This window comes from Chlorocebus sabaeus, chromosome X (assembly GCF_047675955.1).
Source record: "Chlorocebus sabaeus isolate Y175 chromosome X, mChlSab1.0.hap1, whole genome shotgun sequence".
Lineage (NCBI taxonomy): Eukaryota > Metazoa > Chordata > Mammalia > Primates > Cercopithecidae > Chlorocebus > Chlorocebus sabaeus.
In genome coordinates this window covers 3,585,225-3,603,897 of record NC_132933.1, presented here as the reverse complement: position 1 = coordinate 3,603,897, position 18,673 = coordinate 3,585,225, and the positions used below count along the sequence as shown (strand labels likewise).

Below are 18,673 nucleotides of genomic sequence, written 5' to 3'. Positions count from 1 at the left end.
TTTTAAATGTTTGCTGGAATTAAACAATGAAGCCATCAGGTCCTGGGCTTTTATTTGATAAGAGAAATTTTATTACAGTTTCTATTTCATCACTCATTGTTGGTTTATTGAGGTTTTCTCTTTCTTCATGGTTTAGTCTTAGTAAGCTGTATGTGTCAAGGAATGTATCCATTTCTTCTAGGTTTTCCAATTTATTGGTGTATAATTGTTTATAATAGTTTTGAATTTTTTTTTATTTCTGAGATCTCACTTGTGTTTCCTTTTATATTTCTGATTTTATTTGGATCTTCTCTCTTTCTCTTAGTGTAGCTACAGGTATGTTGATTTTATCTTTTCAATAAAACTAGTTTTTTCATTGATCTTCTGTATATTTTGTTTTAATTTATTTTTGCACTGATCTTTATTATTACATCTCCTACTAATTTGGGGTTTGATGTATTCTTACTTTTTTTAGTTTTTGAAGTGCATCATTAGGTTGTTTTTTTGAGTGTCTTTCTACTTTTTTCACTTACGTGTCTATTGCTGTAAACTTTACTCTTAGTACTGCTTTTACATAGACTAATGGAACAGAATGGAGAACCCAGATATAAATCCACACATTTATAGAAAACTCATCTTCAACAAAGGCAGCAAGAACATACAATAGGGGAAGGAAAATCTCATTAGTAAATAGTGCTGAGAAAATAGAATAACCCATATGTAGAAGAAAGAAACTCGTCCCCTATCTCTCATCATACACAATAATAAAATCAAAATGGATTAAAGATTTAAATTTAAGACTTAAAATTATGAAACTACTGGAAGAAAATGTTGGGGAAATGCTCCATGATACTGGCCTGGGTACACATGTTTTGTGTAAGACTCAAAAGCATGGACAACCAAAGTACAAATTGACAAATGGATTACATCAAGTTCAAAAGCTTCTGCAAAGAAAAGGAAACAATCTTCACAAAGTGAAGAGACAACCCACAGAACAGGAGGAGATATTTGCAAAATATTCATATGATATGGTTTGGCTGTGGTCCCACCCAAATCTCATCTTGAAATGTATTTCCCATAATCCCCATGTGTCATGGGAGGGACCTGGTGGGAGGTAATTGAATCATGGTGGTAGTTACCCTCATGCTGTTCTTGTCATAGTGAGTGAGTGAGATCTGATGGTTTTATAAGAGGCTTTCCCCCTGCTTTACTTGACACTTCTCTCTTCTGCCACCATGTGAAGAAGGACGTGTTTACTTCCCCTTCCACCATTATTGTAAGTTTCCTGAGGCCTCCCCAGCTATGCTGAACTGTGAGTCATTAAATCTCTTTCTTTTATAAATTACAGTCTCAGGCAGTTCTATATGGCAGTGCGAGAACAGACTAATACAGTACCTTAGTACCAGGAAGTAGTGGAGTGCTGCTATAAGTATACCTGAAAATGTGGAAGCAACTTTGGGACTGGATAACAGGCAGAAGGTGGAACAGCTTAGAGGGCTCAGAAGAAGACAGGAAGGCCAAGTGCAGTGGCTAACACCTGTAATCCCAGCATTCTGGGAGGCCGAGGCCAGTGGATCACTTGAGGTCAGTAGTTCAAGACCAGCCCGGCCAACATGGTGAAACCCTGTCTCTACTAAAAATAAAAAAATTAGCCAGGCACGGTGGCACATGCCTGTAATCCCAGCTACTTGGGAGGCTGAGGTAGGAGAATCACTTGAACCCAGGAGGCAGAGGTTGCAGTGAGCCAAGAATGCATCACTGCACTTCAGCCTGGGTGACAGAGCAAGACTCCAACTTAAAAAAAAAAAAAAAAAAAAAAAAAAAAAGAGGAAAATGTGGGAAACTTTGGAACTTCCTAGAGACTTGGAGGGCTGAGAAGACAGGAACATGTGGGAATGTTTGGATCTTCCTAGATACTTTTTTTGTTTGTTTGTTTGTTTTTGAGAGGAAGCCTCACTCTTGTCCCCCAGGCTGGAGTGTAATGGTGTGAACTCGGTTCACTGCAACCGCCACCTCCCGGATTCAAGGAATTCTCCCGCCTTGCCTCCCCTCCTCCCGAGTAGCTGGGATTACAGGCACCTGCCACCACGCCCAGCTAATTATTGTATTTTTAATAGAGACAGGTTTTCACCATGTTGGCCAGGCTGGTCTAGAACTCCTGACCTCAGGTGATCCACCCACCTAGGCCTCCTAAAGCGCTGGGATTACAGGCATGAGCCAATGCACCTGGCCTCCTAGAGACTTCTTGAATGGCTTGGATCAAAATGCTGATAATGATATGGACAATAAAGTTCAGATTGATATTGTCTCAGATGGGGTTGAGAAACTTGGGGGGAACTGGAATAAAGATAATTCTTGCTATGCTTTAGCAAAGAGACTGGTGGTATTTTGCCCCTGCCCTAGAGATCTGTGGAACTTTGAACTTGAGAAAGATGATTTACTGTATCTGGCAGAAGACATTTCTAAGCAGCAAAGTGTTCAAGAGGAAGCAGAGCGTAGAAGATTGGAAAATTTGCAGGCTGAACATGTGATAGAAAAGAAAAACCCGCTTTCTGGGGAGAAATTCAAGCTGGCTGCAGAAATTTGTGTAAGTAATGAGGAATCGAATGCTAATTGCCAAGACAATGGGGAAAATATTTCCAGGGCATATCAGAGACCTTTGTGGCAGCCCCTCCCATCACAGGCCCAGAGGCTTATGAAGGAAAAATGGTTTCCTGGACCAGGTCCAGGGCCCCTCTGCTGTATGCAGTCTCGAGACTTGGTGCCCTGCCTCCCAACCACTCCAGCTGTATCTAAAAAGGGCCAAGGTATAGCTCGGGCCATTGCTTTGGAGGGTGCAGCCCCCAAGTCTTGGCAGCTTCCATGTGATGTTGAGCCTGCAGGTGCACAAAAGTCAAGAATTGAGGTTTGGGAACCTCCATCTAGATTTCAGAGAATATATGGAAACTCCTTAGGCAGAAGTTTGCTGCAGTGGTAGAGCCTTCATGGAGAACCTGTGCTAGGGCAGGGTGAAAGGGAAATGGTCGAGTTGGATCCCACACACAGGTCCCCACTGGGGTACTGCCTAGTGGAGCTGTGAGAAGAGGGCCAGCATCCTGCAGACCCCAGAATGGTAGACCCACAGACAGCTTACATCATGTACCTGGAAAAGTTGCAGACATTCGATGTCAGCCTGTCAAAGTAGCTGGAAGGGGGACTGTACCCTGCAAAGCCACAAGGGTGGAACTGCCCAAGGCTGTGGGAGCCTACCTCTCGCATCAGCATGGCCTATATATTAGACATGAATTCAAAGGAGATCATTTTGGAACTTTAAGATTTAATGACTGCCTTATTGGATTTTGGACATGCATGGGACTTGTAGCCAATTTGGCCAATTTCTCCCATTTGGAATGAGTGTATTTACCCAGCCCTGTACCCCCATTGTATCTAGAAAGTAACTAACTTGCTTTCAATTTTACAGGCTCATAGGTGGAAAGGATTTGCCTTGTCTCAGATGAGACTTTGGACTTGGACTTTTGAGTTAATGCTGGAATAGGTTAGGAATTTGGGGGACCGTTGAAAAGGCATGATTGTGTTTTAACATGCGAGGACATAAGATTCGGGAGGGGCCAGGGGTGAAATGATATGGTATGGCTGCGTCTCCATCCAAATCTCATCTTGAATTGTAGTTTTCATAATCCCCATGTGTCGTGGGAGGGACCTGGTGGGAGGAAATTGAATCAGGGGGGCAGGTATCCTTATGCTACTCTCATGATAGTGAATGAGTTCTCATGAGATTTGATAGTTTTATAAGGGGCTTTTCCCCCTTTACTTAGCACTTCTGTCCCTGCAACTATGTGAAGAGGGATGTGCTTACTTTCCCTTCTGCTTTGTCATGTGGAATTGTGAGTCAATTAAACCTTTTTCCTTTATAAATTACCCAATCTTGGGCAGTTCTTTATAGCAGTGGGAGAATGAACTAATACATCATCTGACAAGGGATTAACAACCAGAAGATACAAGCCACTCAAACAACTCAATAGAAAATATAAATAAATAAATAATCCTGCTTTAAAATGGGCAAAAGTTCTGAATAGACACTTCTCTAAAGAAGACATACAAATGCCCAACAGGTATATGAAAAATGCTCAACATCACTAATCATCAGGGAAATGCAAAACAAAACCACAATGAGATATCATCTCATCTCAGTTAAAATGGCTTTTATCTGAAAGACAGGCAATTACAGATGCTTGTAAGGATGTGGTAAAAGGGAAAGCTTATACACTGTTGGTGGAAATGTAAATTAGTATAACCACTATGGAGAACAGTATGGAGATTCCTCAGAATACTAAAGATAGAACTACCATATGATCCTGCAAATCCACTACTGGGTACATATCAAAAAGAAAGGAAATCAGTATGTTCAAGAGCTACCTGCCCTCCCATGTTGATTGCAGCGCTATTCACAATAGCCATAATACGGCATTGACCTAAGTGCCCATCAATGGATGAATGGATAAAGAAAATATGGTAGAATATGTAATGAAATGCCATTCAGCCTTAAATATAATGAAATCATCCTGCCATTTGCAGAAACTTGAATGGAACTGAAGGTCATTACATTATGTAAAATACAGTAATCACAGAAAGACAAATATTGCATATTCTCACTTCTATGTAGGAGCTAAAAATTTGATCTAATGATAGAGAGTAGAATGATGATTAGTAGAGCAGGGGGAGGGTAGTAGGGAGGAGGGATTACAGGACAAAAAGAACATAAAGGTATTTATTACCACCGAATTATACACTCAAAATGGTAAAGATGGTAAAGTGTATATGTATTACATTACTTCAATAAGTAAAAGTAAAATAGATAAATAAATATTACTGAAGGAAACACAATGTGGCTATATGCTATGTACATACAAGAGACACATCTAAAGACATAAAAACACAGAAGGTTTGAAAGTATTGTGATGCACAAATATGTGTGTGGGAAAATCATAAACATAAAGATAGAGCTGTAAAGTACAAACAAAAGGGCATATTAAAAAATCCTCTTTGAGATAAAATATAATTACACTAACAAATGGAGTATCTTGAGTGGAAAATGTAACAACTCTAACTTTGTATGTTTCAGTAACAGGTACTCAAAATATCTACTGCAAAAAATTGAATTACAAGGAAAAATCAACAAACCTTTAGACTCACAATAAGTGAAAGACCAATCAACCAATAATTTATAAATTTTAAAAAATAGAACAACCCAGTTGGTAAGGATGAGCTAATAAACACTCATAAACTTATCTACTTAACACCAAGTAAAACACACACAGCACATTTACTTCCCACCCCACCCCCGACAAAAAAAATGACCATGTGCTAAGATATAGGGCAAATCTCAAGAAACACGAAAAGGTTTTACATCCTACAGACCATTCTCTTTCAATATGAGGCATTAAATTAAGAATCAATAACAAAAAGTTTTATAGTTGGAAATTGAAAAACACTAAACAAATTTCAAGAAACAAAAAAGAAACCTTAAAGGATATTTGAAAATCTTTAGAAGTGAACAATAGTGAAAATGTTTACATATGAAATCTTGTTTGGGGCTCTTAAAGTGATGCTTCGAGGGAAATTGATATCCATAAAGATGCCTTAAAGATAGCCTTTAAGGAAAAGGAAAACCAATAAGTTAATCTACCTCAGGAAACCAAAAGGACCACAGAATACCCCAAGGGAAGTAAAGAAAGAGATGATCCAAATAAGAGCAAAAAATCAGTGAAACAGAAAACAAAAATAAATAATACAGATGATGAACAAAACAAAAATAAGGTTACTTTGAAAACACTAATGATACAGAAAATTTCTGATAAGTTTAATCAAGGAAACAAGACAGGGAGAATTGTTATGGGTAGGGGTAAGAATATGGTTACATGGAGCCCAATTACACTGTTTATTCTACTTTGGGGGGGGTGTGTGTGTGTGTGTGGCATATGTTTTACATATATATTTATTTATAGGATATAAATATATTTATAGAAATATATTCATATGTATGATAAATTTATACATTTATAATTCTATATTATTTAATTTAAACCTAAAATAAATATATTTACATATTTGCTTTAAATATAAAGTATATATATATTTACATATTTATTTTAAATTAAAAAAAACTAAGGTTGGGTGTGGTGGCTCATACCTGTAATCCCAGCACTTTGGGAGGCCGAGGCAGGCAGATCACGAGGTCAGGAGTTCGAGACCAGCCAGCCTGGCCAACATGGTGAAACCCTGTCTCTACTAAAAAATACAAAAATTAGCCGGGTTTGGTGGCGCATGCCTGTAATCCTAGCTACTGGGGAGGCTGAGGCAGGAGAATCGCTTGAACCTGGGAGGCAGAAGTTGCAGTGAGCTGAGATCATGCAACTGCACTCCAGCCTGGGCAACAGAGCAAGATTCTGTCTCAAAATAAGTAAATAATTTATATCCTGTAAATAAATTATATATATATTTATAGGATACCTATAGATGGATAGATATGAATGAGAGACAGTTAATTTGGGAATACTTATGAACATACACACAAATACTAAGAATAAAATAATAGTAAAACTAACTTAAAAATATATAAAAAGTTATGCCTCCCTGTAAAATCATATTTTTTTAAGGAATTAAAAGATGGCCGAACATTAGGAAATCTATTGATGTAATTAATTAATAACATTAACAGATTAGAGAAGAAAATTCATGCAATCATCTTAATACAGGCCAAAGGAAGAGTTACAAAATTTCAAATACATTCATTATTAAACACACACACACAGAGCCCACAGGAAACTTTAATACAAAAGTGGCAATATGAAGAAACAGTGTCGCCTAGAGTTTATACTTTTGCTGATTCAAAAGACATAGACAATAAACAAGGTGGTGGCAAAGCCATCTTGTCTTTAGTGGTACAGATTGATTACTAAACATATAAAAAGATGCTTAAACCTCAAAGGTAATCAGAAAAATGCAAACAAAATAAATTAGATACCATGTTACACCCATCACAGTGTCAAAAATAAAGTATAACAATACAAAACATTAGCAAAAGTGCAGAGAAATTGAGCTCTCACACACTGCTATTGGGATTATAAATTGATACGATTCATCACAAGAGTATTTGGCCCTAAACTGAAAAAAGTTAAAAATGTGCAAGCCCTAACAAACCACAAATTTTATCTTTAGGTACACACCCTAAAGGAACTAAAAAATGTTCACAAAAATACGTGTACAAGAATGTTTGTTATATTACTGCTTTTTAATAGCCAAAAAAGGAAACAGCCCAAATACACATTAACAACAGAATGGATGAATGTATGAATACATATTCATACAACATAATAATCTTTGATAGTTAAAATAAATGAATTAGAGTAAAATACATTAAAAAGTAGAGCTTTTAATACATGGTAAAAAATAAGTTGTAAAATGATACACATACTATGGATGAGTTTTATATAAAAGTTTCAAAATACAAAAGCCACTATTTGTTATTTATGAATGTATGTGATATATACATTCTTATTTATAACGTATGCATATAAATGACAAAAAGACAAAAGCAACTTCATGGTTGTGAATATCTTTGAGGAGGGAGGGAAACAGAGAAATGGTATCAGGGTAAGGTACACAAGTAACTTTTCTTGTATCTTTAAATATTATTTTTTAGATAATATGCCATAAAAAAACATACGGCACATTTTTAAGATTTTAAAATGTTGGATGATCATATTTATTTTTTCTCTACACAGAGAAATTGACGGCATAAAATGACAAAGATTTTCATCCAGTCTGTGCCTCAGACTGCCAGTAAGGGAGAATTTGAAGTAGACATAGCTACTTTTTCCAGTACTAGAGAGGAAACAGGTATAATAATTTCAAGTCTACTGCCACCCAGGAAAGAGATCCCTGTGCTACTGTCCTTTTAATTAACAGTTTTTTTTTTCTTCATGGTGTTTGGATACTAGGATAACTGCATAATTTTCATAAGTAGTTGTCATATCAGAATGTATGTTATCTGAATCTGTTGTCTAGAATGATTACTATAATGTCTTTTTCTGTGTTATTTCCCAGGCTTCCATTTTATTTCTCTCATTAAGCTAGATGGTTAGTTCTTTTATTGTATTGTATACTTGCACCGTTACCTGATTGTCCACTGTATACTCTAGGAAATTTTCTCTACACAGTCAAAACTACTGAGGAAAATCACAAGGTGATTATTTGCCCCTGAAGTATTCCATGACCTTTGGCCAAAAGCAATCAGATTTTGACCTAACCATTCTAGAAATGTAATCAATTCCTTCCCTGAAAATTGATCCCTTGTATATGCTCCAAGGGTGACTGCCTACAAATTGACAAATGAATTCTGTTGTTTTGTGAGGCATTTAAATCACATCTTCCAGATAATAAGCCTAAGTCTGCCTCCTGGGAAAGATACTTAATACATTTTCTACACAGGGCAGAGATGACACTTAGTTCTTGGGGAAGCATTTCTGTCTTGTTAGAGCTTGAATGGCTTCGACTCTCTAACACTGTTCGATGTGTCAAAGCAGGCTCCCAGATAAAGCCTGCAAAGTTTATTCAGCTTTAGCAGTGTATGGGGCCAAGGTACTTTTAACTGCATTACAATGAAGGCCTTGCCATTTTCCCATTACAAGGGCCACTCCCTCTTATTTTGACCATCCCATCTTTCCTCTGCTCTTTACCTTCTCTTCATCATTCCCTATTTTGAAGAAACATAATCGATATCCTGATTTCAGATGTATTTAGCCCATGAAATAATCTTATTGGCATTGTTTATATGTCCTGGCTGTTCATGTTACATAAAAATATCCAAGGAGATTCCTGGTCATACACTCCTAGAAAAAGCTCAAGGACATGGATTCCTTTCTATATTGCATCTGGAAATGCCATATCCTGTGGAATAAGAACAAATTGAAAGCCTAAAATAGACAAAGATTCTCATCCAGTCTGGGCCTCAGACTGCCAGTAAGGGAGAACTTGAAGTAGACATAGCTACTTTTTCCACTACTAGAGAGAAAACAGGTAAAATAATTTCAAGTCTACTGCCACCAAGAAAGAGATCCCCGTGCTACTGTCCTTTTAATTAACACAGTTTTTTTTTTCTGCATGATGTTTGGCTACTAGGATAACTGCATAATTTTCATAAGCAGTTGTCATATCATAATGTTATATGAATTTGTTATCTAGAATTATTACTATAATGTTGTCTTCTGTGTTCTTATTTCCCAGGATTCCATTTTATTTTGCTCATTAAGCTGGATGGTTAGTTCTTTCATTGTATTGTATACTTGCACTATTACCTGATTGTCCACTGTATACCCCAGAAAATTTCTCCATGGCAGCTGACGCTAGTGGCACTAGCTGGCACCTAGTGGGATCTAAGCAAAGTGTTCCTGGGGAGAGGGTGAGGTTAATAATACCTAAAATTGGCATTTTAAGTTTCCCAGTTATTATCTCCCTTACTCTCCTAACATTACTCCTCTTTTCCCTCTTTATTTTCTCACTAGTTTTCTTGGTATAGTTCAGATAAATATTTGTTGATTACATACCACGGGACCTTGGGTTCCTGCACCTCTGACATGCTCAAGGACTAGAAGAGAAGGTGGAGCAGTGCCTGGAGCCTTAGGATCTTGAGAGCTAGGATGGAAGCTAAGTCAGAAGGGAATTTGGACCAGATAGAAGAGCAGCCAATGTTTTTCTCAGCTGTTACTTTTCTGCTTTCCTTTCCAGTGACCAACAATATGCCTAGAATTATATTCCTAAGCCACTTGCCCACTCTCTCTGCATTCTGATTCTTTGCAACCTTTCTCTTATTGCCACTTTCACCCTCTTCCTATACATCTGATGGAGAAAATGGTCTAAACTCTCCTAACAATAGATAATTATAGAAGGTTGCATGGCCCCAGTTCACTCAAATTGGGATAGTCTTTTTTGTTCTGTTTCTCTCCTAGGAGATCGTGGATACAGGATTGGCATTACTACTGAGGAGCTATGATGCTTTGTGTGACCAGGAAGCTCAATTTGTTGCAAATGAATAACACAACCCTCACCACGAGCCTGTGAAACTGCCAGGGCAACCATTTTTCAACTTATCTCTTGTACCCTGAATTAAATTTCTTTTTTTTTTCCTTCTGACTTTCTCCTTAGAAACATCTACCAATGTTTAGCTTTCATCTTTGCTCAGTTCCCTGCTGTCATAGTTCCTTATTTTCATGAGTGGAGAAGCCACCAAACCTAGTAGCTGAAGCTTGGAGTCATCAATCATTGACTCACCAGTCTTAACAATCACTATTGTCTCCTGAGGAAAGCTATTTTCACTCTTTATCTGAAGAGCTTGCAACTAATGTTTAATATCATCTCAACAAACACATACAGAGGACCTCTGTCAGGTTCTGTGCTAAATACTGGAGAAACAGAGATGTCTCTGACATGTTTTCTGTCTTTGAAAATTTTTCAGCTAAGTGGAGGAACACAGTCATTATTTTTCCCTCAAATTTGATTTGTTCCATCTCATTTATTCTTGGGCTTAATACAAAGTTGGGAGTTTACCATGTACCAAACACTGAGTCAGACATTTATGGTATTGGGATGAACAAAACAGACACGGCTTATACCTTCATGGAGCTTTTGTCAAAAATGCTGAGAAGCTGTGTCTGTAAGGGCCAGTATTTGGCCAAGGAATGTAGTGGGTGTAAAATATTATGGGTGGTGGTATGTCAATGTTCAAAGTGGCAGCATAATTTCCCCCTTTATGAACAAAAGACTGCCTCTATTTCCTTAGGAAAGCATTTTGGGCCAAAACTCCCTCTTTTCCTGGAAATGAGCAAAGAATCCAGGCATCCCAAATTTTCATCAACTTTTCCAAGTAGTCTGTGGTCTCAGGGGAGCCTGCATTCTTGGTGAAACTAGTTGCCAAAGTCAGAAGACTGCCTAATGTTTTACCCAAATGCATCCCTGACCCTGGGATCAACTGAACAATCTACTTAGTAGTACAGAAAAAAACATTTCTCAAAACACCCGAAATATGCTTTTTAGCCAGAGTGATTGTAGTTATTCTGCCTTGTGACAGGATGGACATGCAGCTAAAAATAATGTGAAATTCATTTGATCAAACTCTGCCCTCTGTATCAGGAAGGTGCCATTCTGTTGCTTCAGCTAAATAATGTAGAATAAGAACAAACAAGCAATTTAACATGAAACTTCAAGAGAGATAGACAGAAAGTTCCAATTTTTAGAAATGTCTCCAGAGCCTGGGCACACCCATACACACCTGCTATGGTGAGGAAGCAGCAGAGTGAGGAGCTGGCTGGAACAGGGACTGTGTGTGTCCTTCTCTGGTATGCCTGGGTTTAGGTATCTGTTTGCATGTGTGTGTCTATAGAATTCCTAGAATAGTGTGTGGGCTGTGTACCCTATATGTATTTGTTATGTGTATGTATATTTGTCTGAATGTTATTTGTGGTTGTTGGTGCATGAATGAAAATGAGTGAGTGAGTGTATGTGTGTGTGAAGAGCCACTTCATTCATCTTTTTTATAAACATCCTAATTCATAATTAATTCCCAACAATAGAAAAAGAGCTACATACACCTAGTGAGTATGGTTGTTTCCAATGGCCTGTGAATATAGAGCTCTGAATATAGAGCTTCCTAGGGCCCTTTAATGCATAGTTGGGCTCCTAAGGAATACTTGTTGAATGATCAACTGGCAACAACTTTAACACATGCCTGGATTTTAACACATGCCTGTGGGAATTACTAGTCAACAAGTTGACAGAGGGTAAGGAAGACATACAGGCTTTCTTGCTATCCCTAAGAAAGAGCTATCTCCTCCATTCCTCATATCATACATACCCCTTAATGAGCTCTCCCTGTGTGTCAAATGCTGTTAAGTGCCAGGGAAGCCATGGAAACTTGGTACTTGCCCTAGAGGAGTTCAAAGGAAGTCTAATGTACCCTTCTCTTTATTCTACACTTGAAAGACAAGGTTCAGACCTCTCCTTTACCCGTGCCTGAACTTCCAAATATTCACATACTGATTATTTCTTCTCCTGAGAACTAGCCAGCATTTCCAAATGACTCCTAGATCTTGCAGCTGATTGAAGAGTCATGTAAAATCAACAGGCCTAAATCAACTGTCAGGCTCCAGACTTTTCCCCTTTGTACTCCATCCTGCACAGATCACCAGATCAATCATTCCAAAACAACACATATATTTTTACTGTCCTAACAAAATCTACCCAATGGCTCTGCATTACCTATAAGAAAACCTCTACCACTTCCCTATACAACTGTTTGTGTTAGTCCAACAGGTGGAAAGAAGCTTTGTCCCCTGCCAAGTAGTAGTCCCACTGAAAATAGACATACAGAAAAAACTCTAAGTAGTGAACATGGGCATTTCATTATCTTCAAACATATTTTCCCTGATACTAGGATTTTTATTTGCAACACAAAGTCAGTCATTCAACAAAAACTTATTGAGCATCTAATAATGGCCAGGTATACAAAGCAGATAATAGCTTCTTTGTGTCTCTAAATCATAATTATTCAGTTGAATATTTGATATTCACTATATATTGATAGGTTATCTATTTGAGTGGGGCCTTCTGCTTCAACTCTCCACTGTATTCTTTGTTTTGAATACAATGGATAATGGTGAGAAAAGGGGCCACCTTTTGCTAGCTCTGCTGTGCCCTGCCCTATGCCTTTTTGAGTCTGCAGTGAAACTCTCTCCATGCCCAAATCTGTACAAAGAATAGTTTCCAGAAGTGATTTAGATTCTTTCTCCAAACTATTTGTATCATTTTGGCCAGTCCATGTCCCTAGTGGATGAAGCCCAGTTGCAAGGAACAGACTTCTTGGAAGTCTGTTTTACTAAGCTGCTTTACTGAGAATCCCCACCACAATTCTCTCCTAATATGACCTATCTGTACCAGTATGTGTGGTGCCAGCAGAGTGTGAAGGGAGAAGTCAGGGAAGGTTTAATTGAGGATAGGGAGCCAAACCAAGTTTTGAACGATGTGTCGTGGGAGAAAGATAAGGGCACCCCTGAAAGGGTTGTATATATTACATGTGAATAGGTGAGGAGAGCAGGGCAAAGATGGATTTGGCTAAATGTAGGGTGGCAAGGGTAGGAAATTCGTATGAGAAAAGACCACTTCTTAGAATATAGCTACAAGGCCCTGCCTTAGGAAAGCTCCAATTTATTTTCTTTGGTCTAGTGCATCATCTTTTACATTTAACTTTGCAAGAACTTACCATGTCAGTGTCTGACACAGGGCCAAAACTGGTCACGTAGATGTCAGTCTTCACTTCAGTCACTGCATCTGCGTGAAACAAAGTAGAAAAGCAGAGTGTCAGGAAAGGTTTTTGTCTTAGAGAGAGTCCAGTGCAGTACTCTGAATGACAGCCAACTTACTCCTTCTGAGAAAGGAAAACCCCTCAAAAACTTCTCATCTGTGCTATCTCTTCACAGGGAACATGCTGGGTACAGATTCAAACTCTATCCCTTTAGATATCATTGAAAATGACAGCAGAATACCAAAACAACAAAGTTTAGATAGGGCCCTTAGAGATCCCTGACATTCACAGGAGCTGAGCTCTCACTGGGCTTACCCCTACCTGTAGTAGGTTACAAATGTTGCAATATCCAACACTCTTCCACTTCTAGGCAGATAGGATGATTGTGCTTCCACTCCCCTGCCTTTTTAAAGTAGAGAGGGGCAATAGGAATGGTTCTGGCTGTGGGAGAAAGTAATATGTGTGTCTCATGGCTGGAACAATTAATGTCTAATGCAAGACCCTCCATGCCATGATGATCATAAAAACACACATTGATGTGGTGCTACAATAAAACTGAAAAAGTCTGGAGTGATGAGCTAATATATGGAGGACCCACTGCCCTGGAGAGTTGCCTGGATCCACAATAGACTTTGCATGACTGAGAAATAATCTTAGAAATAATCTTTTGGGGGGGGTTAAGTGTCCCATATTTGGAGATAATTGATATCATTTGATACACTCTTTGCGTTGATTTTCCTTCACTGTAACCATTTGCTTTACTTGTCAATCTTCCCACCTAACCCAAGAACTTCTGAAAGGTTTATTTCTCAGATGGTGCTCATTAAACATCAAGTTTTGCATGAATGGATTAATCTCATCACACATCGCATATTTGCCAAATTGGAAATTAATACTGTCTTAGTCCATTCAGGCTGTTACAACAAAATACCTCAGACTGGGTAATTTATAAAGAACATAAATTCATTGCTCACAGTTCTGGAGTCTGGGAAGTCTTCGATCAAGGCACCAGCAGATTCAGTGTCTGGTGAGGGTCCATTCCTCATAGATGGTGACTTCCATGTCCTCACATGATGGAAGGGGCTAGGGAGCTTGCTCAAGCTTCTTTTATAAGAGCACTAATACCAATCATGAGGGTGGAGTCCTCCTGACCTAATCGCCTTCTAAAGGCCTCAACTCTTAGTACTATCACATAAATTGCAGCATACAGATTGTGGGGAGACAAAAACATCCAGAACAGCAGTTACCCAGAGAAGTGAAGTTTTTCCACTACTGAGTTTCTCTTTTCCTGCTTCTTTCAGCCCTATTTACCCCCACTGCAGCCCAGTTAGCCTACCCATTCCTGCATACCTCAAATGGAGCATGAGATAAGGCAGGCTATCCCAGCCTTGCAAAGCCCATTTCAGCCTACCAGACACCTCAAGATTACAGTAAACCAAACAAGTCTCATTCCAGCCCACCACAGCTGACCTGAATTGAGCACACTAGTAACACAGTTAACAGGAGTAAAGCCTACACAAGACTTGATGTATGTCTATAATAGAGCTGGCTACTGCAGTTTATGGTGCTATTTCTTTTCTTTCACAGAAAGGTAGGGAACACATCTACTCCATCTGTATCATATTAGCTGTACTCATCTAGACTTGAGTTTTGGCCCAAATGTATTTTAGCTCTCGTTGATTTCCCACTTTCCAGAACCATTCCTTAGGCTTAATATATTGTGCCCCTACTCAGGCATTTATGTGTTCAATATACTTAAGGCCACTACATTCATCCATAAACATTTCCATTTTGAGAAGAGACTATGAGTATCATTTAATAATAATCAACACTATAATCAATTCACCAAAAGACACAATTTACTCACAAGTTTAATCAGAAAATAACATGTCTCTGAAACTAGAACTGTGTTTTAAATAGCTGGGCTCTCATCTAGAGCAGAGGATTCTTTGGAGCTATTTCTGTACTTGAAGGGGAAGAGACAAAACTTCAGAACCCAGAATATGCTCCCTTAAGGTTTCTCCCTTCAGACACATTTCCAGGCTCATTGGCTAAAGAAGTAAATGCCCATATACCTACTGTGTGACATAATGACCTCCAATTGTCCTATCCCCAAATACATAAAACAAAATACATTCATTAATGGAAGAAATCACCATTATATTTGAATCCAATATTTCAGGCAAAAACATTGCTGATACAGAATAACTTTCTACATCAATATGGTTGTAAAATTGTAAGATAGTCATGCAGACTTCTAACATCCTACAGATAAGAAGAGAGATAGTAGGGAAAGTCTATAAAATTTATAGGTGATATGGTTTGACTCTGTGTCCCCCTCCAAATCTCACCTTGAATTGTAATCCCCATAATTCCCATGTGTCAAGGCAGGACCAGGTGGTGGTAATTGAATCGTGAGGGCGGTTTTCCCCATGCTGTTCTCATGATAATGAGTGAATCTCATGATATTTGATGGTTTTATAAGTGTCTGGCATTTCCCCTGCTGGCACTCATTCTCTCTCCTGTTGCCCTGTGAAGAGGTGCCTTCCACCATGATTGTAAGTTTCTTGAGGTCTCCCAAGCCATGCAAAGCTGTGAGACAATTAAACCTATTTTCTTTATAAATTACCCAGTCTCACATGAAAAAATGCTTGTCATCACTGGCCATCAGAGAAATGCAAATCAAAACCACAATGAGATACCATCTCACACCAGTTAGAATGGCAATCATTAAAAAGTCAGGAAACAACAGTTGCTGGAGAGGATGTGGAGAAATAGGAACACTTTTACACTGTTGGTGGGATTGTAAACTAGTTCAACCATTGTGGAAAACAGTATGGCGATTCCTCAAGGATCTAGAACTAGAAATACCATACGACCCAGCCATCGCATTACTGGGTATATACCCAAAGGATTATAAGTCATGTTGCTATAAAGACACATGCACACATATGTTTATTGTGGCACTATTCACAATAGCAAAGACTTGGAATCAACCCAAATGTCCATCAGTGACAGACTGGATTAAGAAAATGTGGCACATATACACCATGGAATACTATGCAGCCATAAAAAAGGATGAGTTTGTGTCCTTTGTAGGGACATGGGTGCAGCTGGAAACCATCATTCTCAGCAAACTTTCGCAAGAACAGAAAACCAAACACCGCATATTCTCACTCATAGGTAGGAATTGAACAATGAGATCACTTGGACACAGGAAGGGGAACATCACACACCAGGGCCTATTATGGGGAGGGGGGAGGGGGGAGGGATGGCATTGGGAGTTATAACTGATGTAAATGACGAGTTGATAGGTGCTGATGAGTTGATGGGTGCAGCACACCAACATGGCACATGTATACATATGTAACAAACCTGCACGTTGTGCACATGTACCCTAGAACTTAAAGTATAATAGAAAAAAAAATTAAATCTTTGCTAAAAAAAAAATTAAAAAAAAAAAAACTACCCAGTCTTGGGTATTTCTTCATAGCAGTGTGAAAACAGACAAATACACTGGTTATGGTGGGACTCAAGAGTTATTGGATAGGATGGCTTGATGGCAATCTCAACTCTAAAGTGACCAAGGAAGGTCTTCTATCTATATTGCCTCCTCCAATCCTCTTCTAAGTACCTTTCTTCTATTTCTTTTTTTTCTTCCATCCTTCTTTCCTCTCCTCTTCATTCAACACCACTTCCTCTATTCCAATTTTCTTACCTGTCAGACTCTTTCCAAATGGGATAGAAATGGAGGAAGAAGGGATTTGGTGTTCAGTGTACCAGACCAGCTACCTACTAGACCAAACTTCCCAACATTATTTTCCTGCTGTTCCCCACACTGTTTCTTTCTTAACAATCAATGTTTGCCTTTTCAATGAAAGCGAACAGGTTAGAAATAAGAATGGCACCAGATTTGCATCAACCAGAAATCCTTCATGCAGTCAGGTGTGGAAAAGGGATTGTTACTGCATCCTGGTATCATAAGTGAGAGAGGGCTCTGAATTTATATTACCATCCATAGGCCTCTACTCCAAGCCCAGGCAAAAGCAGGGATATTTGACATGACTCCAGTGTTCTACATGGGGACCACTAGGACTTGATGTCTAGCCCCATTTTCTGGCTAAGAAATCGAGTTGTCTTGGGGCAAGGCACCTGACAACACATGGAGAAGAACCCTGATGAAATATGATACAGTAGTTAAAATCATGACTAAGTTTGGATTTAGGCTCTGCCACTGCTCTTTGTGTGCCTTTGTACCTGTTTCTTCTGGAAAACTGAGATAATGATACTTCAGAATTGCTCTGAGAATTTAAGGAGATAGTATTTAGACCAGTAGTTAGAACAGATTCAGCGTTTAGTACATGTTAGCTAATGCTGCTGCTTAATACTATTTCTGAGACTAGATCACATGAGCCACCCATAAGGCCAAACGGGTAGAACTCACACAGATGTCTAAGGTCCTGGGTCCTAGACACTGAAGACAGTATCCACTCACCACTTCAGCTCCTCTATGTGAAGGAATGACTAGGAGTTTCCCATTTCATTTGATTAAGTGTAAAGGCCAGTGAATTACACTGAAACTCATGAGGGCCACAATATACAGAGTCTAGCCTCTGTTGACAGAATTCTTAATAGAGACAAATATGAAATATTAATTAATAGAAGATGAGAAGGAATTTTTCTTCTCTTTTTATAGAACTGTTTACAGTTGCTGCTTGGCTCTTTCTTTGTTTGCTTCAGGGATTTAATTTCCTTCCAATGTTATCTTCTGAAACAAAAGGTGAATACAATTTTTTTTCCTTTTGCAAATTTACTGCAGTATTGGAAGTGCTTGGATGATCCTCAAGTGGTCTGCACATATATGCATAATGTACACATATACATGATCACACACACCCTTAAACCTCAGTAGGACTCCCATTGGTAGGGAACTCATTTGCCAGGTCCTATAGTACTTCTGCTTGCTGCTAATCTGAAATAATAAATAAAGATGAGCCGATCAGCAAGTGATCACTGTATTTATGTTGAGTATATTGCTCATAATATACTGTATTTTCTGGTTTTACCTCAAATATATGTCCAATAATTCTTGAATTTTCTTGAAACCAGTCTCTGTAAGTTTTCCATTTCTAGCTGCTCCACCCCAGCACAAACATGCACATTTATCTTAGTGCTACCCTTTGGACCCACACAACAAAGTCTGCCTTCTGTTCCTTTTAAGATTTAAGAGCTTCAGAGATTTAAAGAAAATGATCCTTGTTCCCCTGTCTGCTCTTCTTGTTTCTTTCCATACTAAATGTCCCAAATTATATTGATTATGTCTCCCTTCTCTTTTTTTTG

General features: G+C 38.6%; 1 protein-coding gene across 1 annotated transcript in view; it reads right to left on the bottom strand.

The window, feature by feature from the left end:
* GABRA3 (gamma-aminobutyric acid type A receptor subunit alpha3) overlaps positions 1-18,673 on the bottom strand; it is a 289,627-nt gene that overhangs the window by 98,385 nt on the left and 172,569 nt on the right. Inside the window, exon 4 of the mRNA XM_007993008.3 lies at positions 13,292-13,359. Coding sequence (XP_007991199.1) covers positions 13,292-13,359 — 68 coding nt within the window. The remainder of the gene's footprint in view (positions 1-13,291; positions 13,360-18,673) is intronic.